General features: G+C 40.7%; 1 protein-coding gene across 1 annotated transcript in view; it reads left to right on the forward strand.

Annotated features, from left to right (window-relative positions):
• MERTK (MER proto-oncogene, tyrosine kinase) overlaps positions 1-19,993 on the forward strand; it is a 111,274-nt gene that overhangs the window by 59,678 nt on the left and 31,603 nt on the right. The window contains exons 5-8 of the mRNA XM_025453956.3: positions 32-118; positions 3,587-3,702; positions 9,079-9,262; positions 13,644-13,795. Coding sequence (XP_025309741.3) covers positions 32-118; positions 3,587-3,702; positions 9,079-9,262; positions 13,644-13,795 — 539 coding nt within the window. The remainder of the gene's footprint in view (positions 1-31; positions 119-3,586; positions 3,703-9,078; positions 9,263-13,643; positions 13,796-19,993) is intronic.

Below are 19,993 nucleotides of genomic sequence, written 5' to 3' on the forward strand. Positions count from 1 at the left end.
TGGCTGGTCTCACGAGTCCCTTCCTTTCCAGGTCTGACCGAGACAGCAGTCTTTAGCTGTGAAGCCCACAATGACAAAGGGTTGACCGTGTCCAAGGGTGTGCAGATCAACATCAAAGGTAAATATCAAAGTCAAGTCCCTCAAGCACATCCTGGGAGCTGGTCAGGGAACGCAGCATGAGCCCTGCAGCCAGCTACCTGGGCTTGAGCCCTGTCTTCCCCACTGACTTCCTTTGCGACCTTCGACAAGTCACTTAACCTCCTTGGCTTCAGTACAAAATAGGGATAATTACAGAATCTACTTCTTTTTGAGGCTTAAATGAGATAATACAAGTAAAAGCACTCATAACTGTGCCTGGTGCATAAGTCTTTGATAAACATTAGCTCGTTTAGTTCTGCTTAGTCTGAGAATAGGCTAAGATGTCTACCCTTGATCTTCTTAGCCCCGGTTTTCACCTTTCCCTCTCCCACCTTGAACTAGTCCCTGTTACCCCCTTGAAGAGCTCCCAGGGGTGGGGGTGGCTTAGGGCATCGATTAAAGGAAAGGGGGCGCGAGTCTTCCCTAGCTGCTGTCCTGAGAGGGGCAGAAGGGAGGGAAAGCCCAGAGCTCCTGTGCCTCGTCCCCCTGATCTTCTTGCCTGAGCTGGGATATAACATAATGGAAGATTTGTGTTTGAAGGTCCCCATGCTAGTGGAGGCATTCCAATTCAGTCGCCTGCCTCCTCCTCCTCCTCCCTCCATGGAATCAGTTATTTAAACCTGAAACTTGAGAGTAAATATTGTCCTTTTATTTCTTTTCAAATCATCTTTCTTACCCTTTGTCATAGAAACTCAAGCAAATTTTATGTTTTAGTATTTGTTTTTATTTTTTATTTTTTTAATAAATTTTTTTAAAGATTTTTTTTGTTTGTTTATTCATAGAGACAGAGAGAGAGAGAGAGAGGCAGAGACACAGGCAGAGGGAGAAGCAGGCTCCATGCAGGAAGCCTGACGTGGGACTCGATCCCGGGTCTCCAGGATCACACCCCAGGCTGCAGGCGGCGCTAAACTGCTGCACCATTTCTTTTTTTAAGATTCTGTTGGTTTGTTTGTTTGTTTATTTATTTATTTATTTATTTAAGAGAGAGAGAGTGAGAGAGATAGCAAGAGCGGGATGGGGCAGGGGGTGGACAGAGGGAGAAGCAGAAGCAGACTCCCTGCTCAGCAGGGAGCCCAACACAGGGCTAGATCCCAGAACCCTGGGATCATGACCTGAGCCACCCAGGCGCCCCATTTGTTCTTAATTTAAATACAGAGAAGCAAATATTGAGTCTGTATTCCTTTTGGTCTTAATCTTGGGGAAACAACACCAGGGAAAAGCAGGATGTGTTTAATAATGAGTTAAAAGTTAAGAAATATACAGTGGGGGACTCTTATCATAAAAGAGTTATACTTTATAAAGATGTTGATGGGGATGTGTAGGTGGCCCAGTCAATTAAGTATCCAACTTGATCTCAGCTCAGGTCTTGATTTCATGGGTCATGAGTTCATGGCCCACACTGGGCTCCACAAGGGGCATGGAGCCAACTATTAAAAAATAAATAAATAAGTCAAAAGTGCCATTGTTTCATTTCAGCAAATCAACTAGATGAAGGTGACGAGGGGGCATTTTCTAAAAGTTTATTCGAAAAAAAAAAAAAGAAAAAAAAGCAAGCTGAAACTTACTCCTGGAGGAACTGTATAACTTCCTTCCTCATTATAATTCTCATCATTACAATTTTCAAAAGAAATGTTGGGAATTTCAGGAATTCATGAGTAGGTATGAATTGATAAAGACATTTTCATAAAGTATAAACACCTTAAGATTTAAATATCTATAAACCAAGAGACACTTTAAGATTTTATGCTTTACACAGAGTCTTAGCTTTTTTTTTTTAATCCTCTAAAACTTATGTTTTTGGTTTTCATTTATTTAAAAATTTATGTCAAAGCAACCAAGACTCCCTTCTTCCAATCTCTTATTAACTGTAATATATGTGCCAAATTATGATCTTTAAGGTAGGCATTTTAGGACAGTTCTACAAATAATCTATTTAGGGAAGAGAGTCAAAGAAAATGCTGATTCTTCGCCACTCACCAAGCTGTTTGTCTTCTAGTAAACAGAAACTCCTGAATATGGTACCCAGGACACTTCACAGGGTCCCAGCTCTCCTTCTTCTGATCTTCTTCCCACTCTGTCATTGCTTCACATCAGCACCCCTCCCCTAACCCTCCCGCATGTATACCTTCTCAATCTTCCCCAGCCCCATGGAGCAGTGCTATTACTATCCCCACTAAGAGAAAAAGAAACAGTTTAGAAAAGGCATTTAACTGTGGCCTGGCCACATGGCTGGCCAGACAGGAACCAGACTCACCAGCTGGTGCTCACACCAATGTGCTTGCTGCCTCCTGTAACCAATCTTCAGTGTTCTACTGAGGGACACACACTCCAAGCTCAGATAGACCTGAGTTCAAGTTCCTGTTCTGCTAATAAGCTCTGTGATCTTTGGCAAGTTTTTAACTTCTCTGATTCTCAGTATCCTCATCCATAAATGAGGATCGTGAGACTACCTCTGTGACAGGGTTCTAGTGATAATGAAGCACAGCGAAATCCATAATGTGCTGGCCCATAGTAAGCACTCGAAAACAGTAGTCATCATTTTTGCTTATAAATGTGATGATGACCATTAATTAAGAATTATATTTAGGGGGTGCCTGGATGGCTCAGTCAGTTAAATACCTGCCTTCAGCTCAGGTCATGATCCCAGGGTCCTGGGATCGAGTCCCGCATTGGGCTCCCTGTTTGTCCTCTGCTTCTGCCTACCACTCCCCTGCTTGTGTGCTCTCTCTTTCTCTATCAAATAAATAAATAAAAGAATTAAATTTAGCATAAAACAAGATCCTCAAACTTCAGATCCTTCTTAGATTCTAGTGAAAATACCTGTCCATGTCCCACATGTGGCCAGGGTCATTGCACATTGTATGGTATTACCTGCCTACCCTCCCAGCAGATGCAGTTGGTTCTTTGGCTTGAACTGACTCTCCCATTTCCTTGGCCTGGAAAACTTCTCCCCTACATCTACCACACATGCACACTCGTGCTCCCATAGCACCCCTCTCTTCTCAGCACGGGCTCTCTCATCCTCAGGTTATGGGGGGCTCCCCTCCTCAACCAGGAGTTGCACAGGAATAGGGCCATGATTCTTTGTCCCCATGTAGAATCCTGGCACCCGGCAACATGCCTGTGTACAGTAGGGTAGTGAACACGAGCTCAGTGAAGGAAATAGATGTGTCTGTATCCTTTTCCCTCTAAGGTCTCACTTCATCAGTAGGCAGGAAAGCAGGTCTGTGTTCCACTCCTCTGGTCCAGGCACAACCATCCTATCACCGGAAAACCTATCTATAAGCTAATATGATTAATCTCAGACAATGTGGCTTCTTTTTAAAACTTGAGTTGAATTTTCCTAATCTTAAGAAATGGAAACAGATTTGATACTGTGTGTGTTCGGTAGCTGTGGCCACCTGTAGTTTATAACTGTGTTTGTATGTGTGTCTTTGTTTTTATATAGTAATTCCCTCCCCACCAACTGAAGTCAGTGTCTACAACAGCACGGCACACAGTGTGCTGATCTCCTGGGTCCCGGGTTTTGATGGATACTCCCCGTTCAGGAGTTGCAGCATTCAGGTAAACCTCCAGGATGAAGAGAGAAGTGGCTGTCTGGTGCTCTGAGGTCCTACCTGATTTTTCATCCTCCTGAGGATGCGTGCCAAGGCTTTCCACACCTCTGTTTAGAAGTCCACTGACTCCTCTCCACTCAGTGTCCACCATGCATACCCCATTTTACGGTGTTTGCCCTGGGATGCTGCTTCCTTTTTGCTCATGGTCCAGGGTCCAATCAGAAGGGAAACAGGTTTCTAGGATAGAACATCATGAGACAAGAGAGAATTAATTTTTAAGGTATAAAAACACATCCCTAAATTAGGACTAGCTTGTGATCAGGAATTCAGGAAAACCAAGTATTCCTCAACCTGGCTTCTCCTGGGCTGGAGGCCATGAAGCCCAGGCAAGCATGAGGTAGGTCATTTTTGCTGTCAAACGTAGCACCTTGGCCAATGGATCCCAGGACAACCTGGGCATTATAGGCTTGCAAAGTCTTTCCCCTTTTTAACCACTATCTAAAACTGGTATGACATTGTGCTATAAGAAATATAGGCTAGCCATCCTAAAATGGTACCTTGCTATGATGTAGGCTCTGCTTTGAGTGTTAATTTCATTAAAATAGAAAGGGTAGCAGTAACACTACCATTTACTGAGTGCTCACAATGGCCAGGGACTTTGCTGACATCATCTTACTGAAAACTGACACCAGCTCAGAGCGCTCACAGAGTCCTTGAGTAGTAAAACCAGAATTCAAACTCAAAATGCTCTGATGCCAAAAGCAATGCTCAGAACCATCTGCTCTTCCATGTCTCAGAAGAGACATTGCTTATGGGAACAGTTGAACATGTGTAGATTATCCACTGAAAACATGACGCAGTCTGCCTTGTATGTTGTCATACAGTAGGGTCAGAAATTGTTCTTAGTTTCATATATGTCTGGTCTTACTAGCTGAAAACATATTAACCTGACACAGGCCACTCATGCCAGCTCAACTTGAAGCAGTGACTTCTAAAGAATTTTATATGTTGACAACCAGATGTTTTTAATACCAAATGGAATTAGCTTCTCTGTTTTTGTTGCCTCCCACTCTTGTCTAACAGCTGTTCCTTCCCTGAAAAATGAAAACATTCTGTTATCCCCAAAATAGCCTCCACCCTCACCCCACCAACTCTAACTTTACTTAATTCTTGCCCAACTTTATTTGTAAACCTCTCAAGGATTGGTAAGTCTAACAAAGTCCTTACCAGGGATATCATTTTTTTTTTGGCAGCTTTTTTTTGAGAGATATTTCATAGACCATAATACTTACCCATTTAAACTGTATAATGTTGGGGTGCCTGACTGGCTCAGTCAGAAGAGCATGCGACTCTTGATCTCAGGGTTATAAGTGTGAGCCCCACATTGGGGTAGAGATTACTTAAATAAACTTTAAAAAAACAAAGTGTGTAATGTTTATTGGTATATCCACAGAGGTGTGTAGCAATCACCATTGTCTAATTGTGTCTATATTCATAAAAGCTATTGGGCTATAGTTTTCTTGTGTTAGCTGTTTCTGGTTTTGGTATCAGGGTGATACTGGCCTTATAGAATCAGTTGGGAGGTGTTCCCTTCTCTTCTATTTCTTGGAAGAGTTTGTGGAAGATTGATGTTAATTCTTTAAATATTTGGTAGAAATCACCAGTGAAGCTATCAGGTCCCAAGTTTTTCCTTGTGGAGAGTTTTTGTTGTTGTTGTTGTTTTAAGATTTTATTTATCCATTCACAAGAGACACAGAGAGAGAGACAGAGACATAGGCAGAGGGATAAGCAGCCTCCTCGCAGGGAGTCCAAAGTGGGACTCAATCCCGGACCCTGGGATCATGCCCTGAGCTGAAGGCAGACCCTCAAAACCACTGAGCTACCCAGGTGTCCCTGTGGAGTTTTTTGAATACTACCTTAATCTTTTTACTTGGTACAGCTCTACTTACATTTTTCATTTCTTCTTGAGTCAGTTTTTTTAGTTTGTTTCTAGGAATGTGTCCATTTCGTTTGGGTTACCTAATTTGTTGGTATGCAATTGCTTATACTATTCCATTATAAGCTTTTTTTTTCTTTGAAGTTAGTAGTGATGTCTCCATTTTCATTCCAGATTTTAATAATTTCAGTCTTCCCTTCCTTTCTTCTGTTTGCTTTGGCTTAGTTTGCTTTTTATTTTATTTTTTTTTAGTATCATAAGGTAGAAGTCTGGGTAATTCATTTGAAATTTCTTCTTTAGGGGATCCCTGGGTGGCTCAGCGGTTTAGCGCCTGCCTTTGGCCCAGGGCACGATCCTGGAGTCCCGGGATCGAGTCCCACATCAGGCTCCCGGCATGGAGCCTGCTTCTCCCTCCTCCTGTGTCTCTGCCTCTCTCTCTCTCTCTCTCTCTCTCTCTCTCTCTCCATGTCTATTATAAATAAATAAATAAATCTTTAAAAAAAAAGAAATTTCTTCTTTAATATAAGCATTTATACTATACATTGCCTTCTAAGCAGTGTGTTAGCTACATCACATAGGTTTTGATATTTGGGGGCTTTTTCCTCATTCATCTAAAATTTTTTTGTTCTTTTCCTTGTGATTTTTTTCCCCTATTGGTTATTCAGGAATATGTTGTTTAATTTTTTACATATGTAAATCTCTCAAGTTTTCTTCCTTTGCTTATTTCTAGTGTTATTCTATAGTGTTTGGAGGATATACTTAATATGATTTTCATCCTTTTAAATTTACTACGGCTTGTTTTATGGGCTAGCATTTGTTCTGCCCTGGAGAATGTTTCATATGACTTGAGGGGAAGGTATATTCAGCTGTGGTTAGGGTAGAATATTTTATATGTCTGATAGATTTAGTTAGTTTAGAGTCTTGCTCACTTCTTATTTCCTTGTTGATCTTCTGCTAAGTGGTTTTATCTGTTATTGAAAGTAGGAAATTAGGGTCTCAACTATAGTTTTTGAATTGTCTATTTCTCATTTCAATCTCATCAGGTTTTCCTCCATGTATTCCAGGACTCTGTTGTTAGGAGCAACCAGGGCTTATTGATAGATAGATAGATAGGTAGGTAGATGGATGGATGGATGGATGGATGGATGGATGGATGGATAGATATAATTGAAGCATGAGCCAGCCCTTTTTAAAACTGCTGCTGAGCTGTATAAAGAGTCCAAGAAAACAAGAGGCTCCTGCCCACCTAAGTATTGTTGTCTTTAGGGAGACTGTGAGGATGAGTACTACCCCCACATTGAGAGAGTAGGTCTCAGGGTGGAGATGAAGTAGAGCAGGATGGTAGGAAGGTCTGAAAATATCAGATCATTCCTGACGGTAGAAGATTTCACAGAAGCATCACCTGCTTTCTCTCTTTTCCCCTTGGCTTTGGGCTGAGTGAAAAATCATCCAGTGACTGCCAAATTGCAGGCCTTCCTTGTCCACCTTGGATCCTGTGGTGCCAGACGTGATTATTCTGTCTCTGCCCCACTAGCTAGCTCAGCCTCCCTTCACCCATAAAAATACAGTTATTTTACAAGTTAAATTATAGGAGTAATTTTGTGACATACCTGTACATGTAATTATTTATTGTTTATCTGAAATTCAAATATAACTGGCTACCCTGTTTTCTCTGACCAGTCCTAGCAGGGTTAGTCAGGAGTAGTTCTAGAAGTTACATTTTTATATTTTGCAGATTAACAATGTATTCCCACTTCTGAAGGAACCAAGCACAATTTTGTGGCACATATCCCCAGTCCACTACAGTTTTAAACTCTGACTTGGTAACAAATGAATGTCTTGGACAAGATTCAGATCCATGCACTAACGGGACACACCCTCTCACTTCCCCTTGGTCCTGATGTTAGTTCCTTTCTTCACCCATTTTTGGGCTGCATAGTCCATTTCTATTTTTAACTCTCCCGAGTACTTCTTGCTATTTCATGCCCTTTTTTCCCTCAGGACCAACAGAGAAGCACTGTTATAGAAACCCTGTATTCTTTCAGCAGTGTGTTCTCAGAGCGTCCCTGTGCCTGGAAATGCTCCACATATTGCTCCGGAAACAGGGCAGGGGTGGAGAGCCAAAGGTTTCCTCCACCTTAGTTTCAGAGGTTGGTCACCAGGAAGTAGGTACATACTCTGAAGTGAAGAAACAAAAAGTCAGTTCTGCCAATAGCCACCACCAAGATAAGCACGTAACTCTTTGTTTCTCCTCTGGTGGCTCCTCAGGCCAGCTGGTACTTTGTTGTCACCCAGTGGAGCCTGCAGGTCTGAGTCAGAGGTGAGGCTTGGCTTGGCCCCCACGTCACCATCATGGTATCCACTAGGGGATTCAGAATTCCAAAATGTTATTTGTGGCCTCTTGGCCTAAATTTCAGCACGTATATCCTGAAATAACAGCATTGTGTATCCACACCCCATGACCGTAAGCCCATTATTATTAGTAATACACACAGGGTTCAAGATTTTTTTTTCCTCAGTTACTTTTGGTTACTTGTGTTTTATTCAATATCACTTTCTCTTTTCTGACTTTACAAATACTACATATCATAGAAATTTTGAAAAATGTGTAGTTTTATCCCCATTCCCAGACAAGAGGTATGCTTAAGGAAAAAGGTAGTTTGGCCTCAGTCTAGATTTTTGCTTGTGAAGAGTTGTATATGGAGAAATTGGTAGAGATTACAGAGGGAAATATGAAAAAGAACTCAGAGGAAAGAGCTGAGATGTTTTAATAAGATTTGGAGAAAAGTGGGTTGGGTGAACTCTTCCCTATCTCCGCCCACCAAATAATTTCAGAAAATGTACATTTTCTCTATATGCTTTTGGACTTGAATTTATATTGGGGTGGGAGTCAGGGTTAAAAAAAAAAAAAAAAGGACGTGTAGAATTTACCTCAAGGCAAGAGCAGAGTTCATCAGGTTGCATAATGAAAAGAAATGCAGAATAAAAATAGAAATCCCATATCCAATCCCCTGAAGTAGGATTTGGGAAATGATCTCTTCAAAGGGCCAGACAGTAAATATTTTAGGTTTGCCCCCACAAAGAATGTTGGTTCTCTTTGGTGCATATTCTGTAAAACAGCTGAGAGAAGAAATCAAGAATTGAGGTGGTTCTGAGAAAGAGAGGACTACTACCATAATTATCACATAATAAAGATCATCCTTTGCTCTTTTACCTCCCATGGCAAGAACACTTATTTTAGGTATTTTGCTCAAGTCATTGGTGGCTGCTCCAATAACATGAGTAACACACTGTAATGCTGGTGGGGAAATTAGTGTGTGGCCCGAAAGGAAGCAGGTACTTCCCCTCAGTGGAGAAGAGCCATGTGCACTGAATACATAAGTGCCCCATGTCTGGCATTCCCACCACCTTACTAATGCCTGGTCCACATTTTTGCTCCTCACTTAGGTCAAGGAAGTTGATCCGCTGAGTAATGGCTCTGTCATGGTTTTTAACACCTCTGCTTCACCACATCTGTATCAAATTGAGCAGCTGCAAGCTCTGGCTAATTACAGCATTGGTGTGTCCTGCATGAATGAAATTGGCTGGTCTGCAATGAGCCCTTGGATTCTGGCCAGCACAACTGAAGGAGGTAATTCCTGGAGTTCAGAATAAATATTGCCCCTAATGGCATGTGATTAAACAAATCCTTCCCAGTGGCCTCATTTAGAGTTTAAAGTCTGCTTTGTTTGGTCTTTGTTTCTGGAGGAGAATTTTATTGAGGTAGCTGATGAAAATGGAGAAGAGATTTCGTTCTATTTAGTGACAAAGCTTACCCTTACTATGAATATATAATATTTTACAGAGGAAGATAATAGCAACACATTTTATGGCATCTATTATTTTAAACTAAAATATAATCATATAAAAATTATTAATGGTAGCATCAAATTCAAGAAATAATGAACATGAAGGTGGTTAATGTTTACCAAACATCACATGCCAGGCACCACATTAGGTGCTTTGCATGGATTGTTTTATTAGATCCTCAGAGAAGCCCTATGAAGTAGGTTCTCTCTATGCTATCTTATTCATAGCAAATTTTATTTATGTCTTTAAACTTTAAAGAATTTTCTGTGTGCTTTCTTGGATTTCTGAGATTTTTATTATCGTCTATGAATATTGGAATGAATACTGTATTTCTGTTCAATTCAAATCCACAGTTTCTATTCTTCCCCAGTTTAGAGCTTTAGATTGCTAGAACGTCTTTCTGCCCTTAACTCTGGCTTCACCTAGTCAGTGCTCTGGCTTTAATACAGATGGGAGGTGGGTGGGGACACAGAACAGGATCAGAAATCTTTAGGGCATAAGCCTTGCACAAAATGACACTTCTAGTGCCAAAATTGTAAAGTATCTTCTTCTCTCAAATGATAAAGAAAAGCCTTTGAGGACAATTTTTATATGCTGTGTTTCATGTTCATTCAGTTCAAAAATACTTTTTTTACTTCTTTGACCCAATTAATTATTAAGTTATGTAAGTTAGTTCCCAAATATTTGGGGGTTTTCCAGAAGTCTTTGTATTCCTGATTTCTTATTTCATTCTATTGGTGCCCAAGAACATATTCTGTATCACTTGAATACTTTAAATTATGGCCCAGAACATGGTCTTGCCTGATAAATGTATGATGTTCACTTGGAGAGAAAGGTATTGTCTTATGATATGGAGTATTCAATAAATGTCAAGTTGGTTGAGTTGGTTGATAGTCTTTTTCAAATTATATTCTTACTGCTTTTCTGCCTGTTTCTATCAATTATTTAGAGAGAGACATTGAAATCTGCGGTTATAATTTTGGGTTTATCCATTTCTTTCTTTTTTTTTATCCATTTTTTTTTTTGATGTTGTAGCCAGTTTTGCTTCAGACCTTTTGAAGGTCTGTTATTTTGTGCGTAAATGTTTAATTTTACTATGCTCTCCTAATAATTGACCACCTTCCCATTATGAGATTGCTTTCTTTATCTTTGGTAGTATTCTTTTTCTGTGAGATCTACTTTCATATTAATATAGCCATTTAGCCTTATTTTTGAATATGTAATATATCTTTGATTTCTCCTTATTTTTAACTTATTTATATCTTTTTATTTGGTTTGGACACCCTTAAGTGTCAATATTGGTTTTCTGTCCTCTGGGACCACTCACTTTGTCTAGCCAAGAAGTGTCCTATTTCCTGCCTTAGGAAACATGGCTGCCGATGCTGTAGGTGCCAGCTGAGGAGGAGGGGTGAGACAGAGTCTTCCTCATTCAGTGTACAGACTCCCACTTATTTCTCCAGTTGTCTGTCTGGCCTCTCATTGTGTCTTCATCCTGACAGTGTCCCAAGTCCAGAGGCTTTTCAATTCGGAGAATAAAGCAACATCCTGTTTCCAGGGGGGTAATAAGGGAGTACCTGGCAGGTGTGTGGAAATAGGTTAGAGGGATCTTGAGGACTAGCTACTTCCTGGTCAGACCTTCAATCTTCCAGTTTTAGTACCTGGCCCACAGTTTCTGAGCCTCTCCATGATCCTTTGGGGAGAACAGGTTGCTGAATTAATTATACCTTCTTCATCTTTTCAGCTTTTCAGTATATGTTGACATTTCTTCTCCACTATTAATTAACTCTGCTTTCCCTTATGAGTTTATACTGTTTTAAATTACTTACTGTCATCGTAGAGAGATTTCAGGAAGAGCAGACATAAAGACATGTTGAGTTGGCCATGTTTACCCATAAATTCTACAACAGATTTTTTTTAAAGATTTTATTTATTCATTCATGAGAGATACAGTGAGAGAGGCAGAGACACAGGCAGAGGGAGAAGCAGGCTCCATGCAGGGAGCCTGATGTGGGGCTCTATCCCAGGACCCCGGGATCACGCCCTGAGCCACAGGTAGACACTCAACCACTGAGCCACCCAGGTGCCCCATTCTACAACAGATTTGAAACTATGTGACTCCGTTCATAGCACAACTTTAGTTATATGACATTTCCTAAGCAGAAATGAAGGTTAGAGTACTCTTTTGTTATCTTTTTGGGCATATCAGAAATATATAACTTATTCTCTCCTAAATACAAGTATAGACAATAGTAGTTTGGTATATATTATTGCAATTGTTTTTATTCTTTATATATATATATATATCATATATATATATTCTTTATATATATATATCATTTTTATTTCTAAAATAGATTATTGTTCATACCTTTTTGCAATTTGATTTTTCCCTCCATCAGATATTTTTTTATGTCAGTACACATGAACTACCTAATTCTTTTCAGTGGCTAGGTAGTAAGTATTCCATTGGAAAGTCTATCGAAATTTATTATATCATATTTATTGACTGAGCATTACTTTTATTCTTTTTTATGCTTCAGTAAATGTAATACTACCTACAGGAGAATGTTCTAGATTAAATTCCTGGAAATAAAATACTTGGTCAAAGAGCATATTGTTTTCAGGTTTTTTTTTTTTTTTTTTTAAGATTATTTATTTATTTATTTACTTGAAAGAGAGAGAGAGTATGTGAGCAGGGGAAGGAGCAGAAGGGCAGGGAAAGGGGAAGGGAGAGAATCACAAGCCAACTCTGCACTGAGCACAGAGCCCATCCTGGGGCTCCATCTCACACCCCTGGGATCATGACCTGAGCTGAAACCAAGAGTCAGACACTTAACCAATTGAGCCACCCAGATGCCCTCATATTATTTTCAATTTTAGTAGATACAGTCAAGCTCCTCACTCCCAAAAAATTATCTAATAGTGAACTTGACCTGTTTGCCAAATTATTTTGTCCATATATATGATACATACATACTTTTTTTTCAAAGTGCTATAACTTTTATCCTTGTGAGAGATAATAGACATTCTGACGTAAATGGGTATGTGACATAAGCAAAACTTAACTATAAACCAGAGAGTGATTGGGGATCTCTGGGTGGCTCAGCAGTTTGGTGCCTGCCTTCAGCTCAGGGCGTGATTCTGGAGACCTGGGATCGAGTCCCACGTCAGGCTTCCTGCATGGGGCCTGCTTCTCCCTCTGCCTGTGTCTCTGCATCTCTCTCTCTCTCTGTCTCTTGTGAATAAATGAGTAAAATCTTTAAAAAATATATATTTAAAAAAAAATAGAGAGTGCAAACCAGAGTTAAATTTTACATTTTGACATCCAGTAATTACCATTTGATCCTCTGGTCTTCAATAATGAGATATCTTACATATATATAAGATATATCTATATATGTATATATATGTATATGTATGTATGTGTGTGTGTGTGTGTGTGTGTATATATATATATATATACATTTTTAAAAATTTATTTACGGATCATCAGTAACCTGCCTTTGGACTTTGAAATGATGGCTTCCTTCTGAGCTCTGCACTGTTCCCTGCCTTATACATCTCCCGTGACACAGAACTGATATCCAGTCTGGTTGATCTTCCACCCCACAGGTTACTACTGGAGAACCTGTTCAAGTTCTGTCTGCTTTGCTTCTCCAGGAGGAGTCTATGAGTGCCATCCACCTCCTTTCCTGCCTTTCCTTGTCTTTGTGATTTTAGTTTGGAAAGTGCTTACGTTTTAAAAACTCAGGTACTATTTCAGGGGTGCCCGGGTGGTACAGTCAGTTAAGCGGCTGACTCTTGGTTTGAGCTCAGGTCATGATCTCAGGGTCCTGGGATCAAGCCCCTAGTTGAGCTCCATGTTATGCACTGAATCTGCTTCAGGATTTTCTCTCTTGCCCTTCCCTACACTTGTTCTCATGCATTCTCTCTCTCTTTCTCATAAATAAATAAAGAAATCTTTTAAAAAATAATAAAAATTCATGTAGTATTTCAATGCTCCTTAACTGAAAAGAGGGTGAAAATCTGCTATTAAATTCAGTCTCATTTGAATGCTTTCCACAGAATGTTCAAAAACCAAACATTCAGAAACTGAGAAGAGAATGTACCTCTACATACTTTGCTCTGTGGTTCCTCATCTTTCTCTCTTTTTTCTCTTATAGCCCCATCAGTAGCACCTTCGAATGTCACTGTGTCTCTGAATGAATCTAGTCATAAGGTGGATGTCAGATGGATCAAGCCTCCAATTAAGCGGCAGGATGGGGAGCTGGTGGGCTACCGGATATCTCACATGTGGCAGAGTGCAGACACTTCCGTAAGTCTGAACTCTGAAGGAGTTCACTGGTCTCCTAGGATTTGCTCATTTAATACTGTTGTAGAAGCTTTTGTTTTATTGTGAGAAGATCGGGTTTTATTGAATGAGGCACCTTTTCCTGAATAGTTAAAAAAATTCCAGAGAAGCTTTGGGGCTTTTCTTCCTGACTCACTCATCCATTCATATATGTATTCCGTAAATATGTTTAGGACCCATTTCCATTATCACTTGATTCGTGACTTCTGGGAACTTGGGCTCTTGTAGGAAGATAGTTGAGAACTACACACATAACCATAGTGGAAGGTCAAGAAGCTATACAGCTTAGCAGTCCAGCCATTCATAGCCCCTTGGAAACTCCAGAGGATGCTTTTCTGAAGAAGAAAGTCAGGGAAGAACCCCAACCTCATAGAGAATGGCAAGAGGTAACCAACCTCCAGAGGACAGGGGTAAACCAGCAACAGGTTACCTTAATGCAGCTCCACAGGAGTAGGGATGATGCCTGCATGTGGGTGGGGAGGCAGCTCCCAGACAGGTTCCCTTCCCACTTGGGAAAGGAAGAGATTTGAGATGACACTGACTTCTTTGTGACACAGGGCATCCTTGGAAAGGCAGATGCACTGACCTCATCATCAGGACTGTCTCTTTACCGCCATCACGCAAAGCAGACTTTTTCCTGATCATCCTAGCCCTGCAGATAGATCAGATTTTAGCATCCTCGTGGCATTTGTGGAGGGCACCACATGAAAAGTAGTGCAGATACTTGGCAGGAGAGAGGGACAGAGCCAACAGCTGCCCCCGCCAATGATGTCCAAGCTTCATTTTAGTCATTTTCCACCTCATGTCATCCAACTTTTACTGAAACTGCTCTTTCCCTAAAGAGCAGTTGGGATTTCTTCTCCTCCTTCTCCTGACTCAGTTTACCTCTCAGGAAGCAGACTCCTGGAAGCAGTAGGTGATGGAAGTAAAGGAAAAAGAAGAGGGCTTGAAGTCCATGATTTTTTATGCCTCAGAGTGATAACAGAATGTTGTTTGTACAAGTCCAGTCCCTGCTTAGGAGTGTTGCAGCTACCAGAGAAGCCTCTTATTTCTTGGTCTTTTGTCCCAAGGCCACTGTGCAGAGTGCTTATTTGATTAACTGTATCTCTACACTGGCTGAATCAGGGGGATCAAATGCTTCTCTCAGAGAAAAGCTCCTTTCACAATGCTAAACTGTCAACTGTCCATGAAGGTCCATTAATTGTATTTGGGTTCAATAGGATTTTATTTTTCTCTGGTTGGCAGAAGACAGTATTATCAGCAGGCACTTGAGAGGTCTAAAAAAAAAAAAAACAAAAAAACAAAAAAAAAAAAAAACCAGTTTGTTTAAAGAGCTGCAGGTCATCCTGTAGTTGGGGGAATCCATTCCTAGAGAGTTTTGGAATTGGCTTCTAAAACCATCATTGTCGTCTTGGCTAATTCAGAAGAAAATTAGAACAAAGTGAAATGGTTACAGATGTTTAAGGGAAAAAAAGCAAAGTAAAGCCTTTTTTCTCACCTTGCATTGGCAAAACTACCTCTCCACCATTTTTGTTAAACTTTTGAGTCTAAAGCATCTTACCAGTAAGTATGAATGTCATATACATCATTATGAAAATACTATTGCTATGAGATAAGAAGCCATGTATGAATGTCGTATACAACTTTAGGATTTGCACTAAATCCTAAAGTTTTCACCTCCTTTCACATCTATTTACATTATATTCCTATTTACTAAGTGAGGAGGGGGCTTCTTTATATAGTGCTTCATCATTAATAAGTCAGTAACTGTTCTGTTTCTGAGATGTTCTTTTTGTGCATTAAAAAAGTTCAAAATTAAAAAAAAAAAGTATCCTTGACGTCTCCTTCTAGCGTGGGTGAAAGCCGCTTGTTTGGCAGGGATCTCTGGAGCTGAGGCGCGTTGAGGGGCAAGGGTGAGGAGCACCTCACGCGCTAAATGCCACCCGCGCCCCGCTGCATTGCGCCTTCTGGTCGCCCTTTGTTCAGAACAGTCCCCTGTGCGGTGAGAACAATACTGCCACAGTCAGGACTGTGACCTTTCCAGTCATTACCTCCTCAGAGATGCTGGATCACCCCACTGAGAACCTCATTTGCATTGTACTCTTGCTATACTTTGTGCATCGTGATGGTCTCGTGACAACAAAGGACTCAGTGGCTCACTTTACTTAGGATAACATTCTCTGGGGCAGCTAAGATTCAAGCTCCTGGACCACAACTGGAGGTAAATAAAAACACTCAAGAAAAGCCAAGCCTGGGAGAACCCTAAAGCCCCTGCCCGAAGTGAGGTTTGAAATGACCTCTGTACCCGTCACCTCTGTCTCCCTTCATTTCAGGAGAGCAAGAGTTAAACACAACTTCATCTCAGAATTGTCCTCTCATTTCCATTTTTAGAAAACTGAAACTAAAGGTATATCTTCTCTGTGCAAGGCAATGAATTGGATATTTTTGGAGGATATTCCCAGGTGTGACTCTAACAAAGGCGGTTTTTTGTAGGCAGTTTCAGAGTTTTCTTGGAAGTTATCTTTGGGTGGGTTATTATCTCCCCCTGTATATCACTTTCAAACTAGGAAACTCCTGATATTTACTGTATGCACATTTACTATATCTTGACCTTTTATTCTTCCATTTTTCTTTATATCCCTTGCATTCCAAACCCAAGCTCAAGATCCAAAAGTTGGGATCAAGTGCAATCTATTCTCCTTAAGGTTGGGGCCATGTCTTGCTCATCTTTGTACCATCCGAGCAGAGGACCTTGTTTTCTAGGCATTTATGATGCTGGACTTGATACATGGACCTGAGTGATATCCATGCCAGCTGGAGAGTTTCCCTCTGTGATGGGACAGCTTTTTGATGAGTCTGGAGTAGTATTTCCCATCCATTCCCACTCCTATAAGTTGTCTGTAGACCTTTCATGAGAAAAGAATTCAGCAAGCAAATAAGTTTGTAAAATATTGTATAGTATACCCCTTTCTGGAAGATCCACAGTATATACTGGTAAGTTTAAGTCTCTGACATTTTTTGGTAAATAAGGCTGTTTAATTTTGACCCTGAATTGCCCATATGTTAAACAGGGGCTCATTTTTATATGTGTTATTCTTACAAAGCTCATTATTATGGGATTGTGGCTCTAATGCTGGCTTAATTGTGTTTGGAAAGGGTAGAGATGTTAGATCAGAAGAAAGTTTCATAGCAGATTATTACGGGTCTAGAGACAACACAACATATAGAAGTAACCTCTTTAAAGACCTAGAAAAGCCACAGCACATGCAAGGATTCCTTCCTCAGGCCTAGACCACTGCCTCCTGACAAGATGCATGCCTGGATTTTGGCATGTGCCCGCTGCCTCTTCCTTTTCTCATTGCTCCCTGTCACTCACAGAGGATTTGAGCTTCTGTCACATTCAGGTATGAGGACTAAGTGAGGTTCTCGTGGGATAGGCCAGCCAGGGGTCTGGAACACTTCTGAAACCCAAGGAATGATCAAGGATGGATGGGATATTTGGTCTAGAGGAGAAACCTACAGTGGAGATAAATTCTCTTAATCGGTCAAATAAACTTCTTGGTTTGGGGAACTAGACAATCTTGATCATTTTCTCTCATGTATCAAGACTTGAAAGATACTGCAAGGTCACTTCTGTAAGAGGGACCACAGAAAGGGAAAGGTGATCCACATAGAGCACTTTATAGGTGGTATAGGAATAATAATAACCACCATTGATTACTTACTGTGTGCCAGACCGTGCACTAACTGATGTACCTATAGGAATTCATAAACCTTAAGAAAACACTGAGAAAGATATTATTACTTTCAATGTTTACTTGAGGAAACAAGTTCAGAGATGTTCATTAACTTACTCAGAGTCACAAAGCTTAGAATTGGTAGCAATGGGGTAAGAACCCATGCTGGACTGACTTGAGAGCCAGTGCTTTTCAGAGCCCACTATTCCTTCCCAGATGCCCTTGGCTTTCTTCATAATACAGTGCCTCTTGCTTAAATTCTACTCTGTGGCCTCTTAGCAAAAAGAAATAGGAACAGGGCATGTTTGAAGAGTAAGATGCAAGTTTTGCACAAACCCCTGTGAATGTGAAGCCTGCTAAGCAAGTCACCTTTGTTGTTGTAGGATGACAGAAACTTTTATCTCACAGTGCTTTCCCATGAATGTCACCATTCTTTGAGGCAATAGGATGGGCCTGGGCCTTATTCTAAATTAGAGTTATGAATTACAGAGCTGTGAATTCTTACAGAGTTGGTTGGAGATATTAAAGTCTTTGGATAACTGGAAACCAATACCTCTGCAGTTGCCCTAACTCTAGTACCTCTTAAGAGAAGAAAGAAATTGTGTCTCCAGAGATGTGCTATTACTTTCCCCAGCAAGCACGGTCCACGTGTTTTCTGGGTAGGTAAAGTTGTAATCAGATATCATATTATAAATCTGATTATTACCTGAAAAGGCTCTTAGATTTTTAAGTCCTTGAGGTTCCAGGCCTTTGTTGTTGAAGATGAAAAGCTCACAGAATGAGAAAGACGTAATAGCCCATGGCGTGTGCCCCAGGATCTGACCACCTCATGCCAGGAAAATGACCACACCTTCTGTGCTTGGCACCCTGACATCAAGAGAGATAATACACATAGGAGTGGCTCCTACATGTGTCTGGTTTTATTTTTTATTTTATTTTTTATTTTTTAAAGGTTTTATTTATTTATTCATGATAGAGAGGCAGAGACACAGGCAGGGGGAGAAGCAGGCTCCATGCCGGGAGCCCGACATGGGACTTGATCCCGGGACTCTAGGATTGCACCCTGGGCCAAAGGCAGGTGCCAAACCACTGAACCACCCAGGGATCCCCTTGTGTCTGGTTTTAAATGGATTTCTTTGTCAAATTTCAAAATCAAAATCAAAATCAATATTTGGGGGCAGCCCCAGTGGCCCAGGGTTTAGCACCACCTTCAGCCCGGGGTGTGATCCTGGAGACCCGGGATCGAGTCCCACGTCGGGCTCCCTGCATGGAGCCTGCTTCTCCCTCTGCCTGTGTCTCTGCCTCTCTCTCTCTCTCCCTCTCTCTCTGTCGTGAATAAATAAATAAAATCTTAATAAATAAACAAACAAATAAATATTTGGGGATATGGATATGGTCACACCTCTCTTTACATATTTGGCATCAAAAGAATATGGATAAATTACATCCATTTTTTAAAACAGATCATTTTGGGGGCACCTGAATGGCTCAGTCGGTTAAGCATCTGACTTTTGGTTTCGGCTCAGGACATGATCTCAGGGTCATGAGATCAAGTCTCGTGTCAGGCTTCATGCTGGGTGTGGAACCTGCTTGAGATTCTCTCTCGCTCTGCTCCCAACCCTCCCCCCTCCCGCCCCATCTTACTTGAGCACTCATGTAGTCTCTCTCTCTCTCAAAAATAAATACATAAATAAAAACAGGAATCATTTTTAAACTATCATTTAAGGGGCAGCCCAGGTGGCTCAGTGGTTTGGCGCCTGCCTTCAGCCCAGGGTGTGATCCTGGAGACCCGGGATCAAGTCCACCATTGGGCTCCCTGCATGGAGCCTGCCTCTCCCTCTGCCTGTGTCTGTGCCTCTCTTTCTCTCTGTATCTCTCATGAATAAATAAATAAAATCTTTTAAAATAAATAAATAAATAAACTATCATTTAAGGATATTCTTAGAGAAAATGATTACACCTCTACTATAATATTTATCATCCATCTTTCTAATCACTACTTCAGCATTATAGCTCCAGCCCTCAAATGGGAAATTTTTTAATGTATTTCCAAAACATATTAGCTATAAGCAGTGGCTGACATCATTTCCGTACTTCAAGATTCAGAGTGATGACACCAGCAACCATGATGATACCATTGTTAATAACTTAAGGAATGAGAGGTAGAAATTTCAGAGTTCCTTCTCTGAGTTTTCATAGTAAGTTATAGGACCTATGTGAATAGATATTATCAACTACTGTTACATTTATTTCCCAAAGGACAATTTTGTTTTAGAGTACCTCTTCTTCTTCTGGGGATTTAATTCTTTCACAATTATGCATGTCCTTTAATCTTGAGATAACTCAAGATTAAATGATGTCTTATATTTGAATCCTGGCAGTTGAAAAGCATGAAGCCGGAAGCAGGCTCAGTGGCCCTCACCAG

This window comes from Canis lupus, chromosome 17 (genome assembly GCF_003254725.2).
Source record: "Canis lupus dingo isolate Sandy chromosome 17, ASM325472v2, whole genome shotgun sequence".
Taxonomy (NCBI): Eukaryota; Metazoa; Chordata; class Mammalia; order Carnivora; family Canidae; genus Canis; species Canis lupus.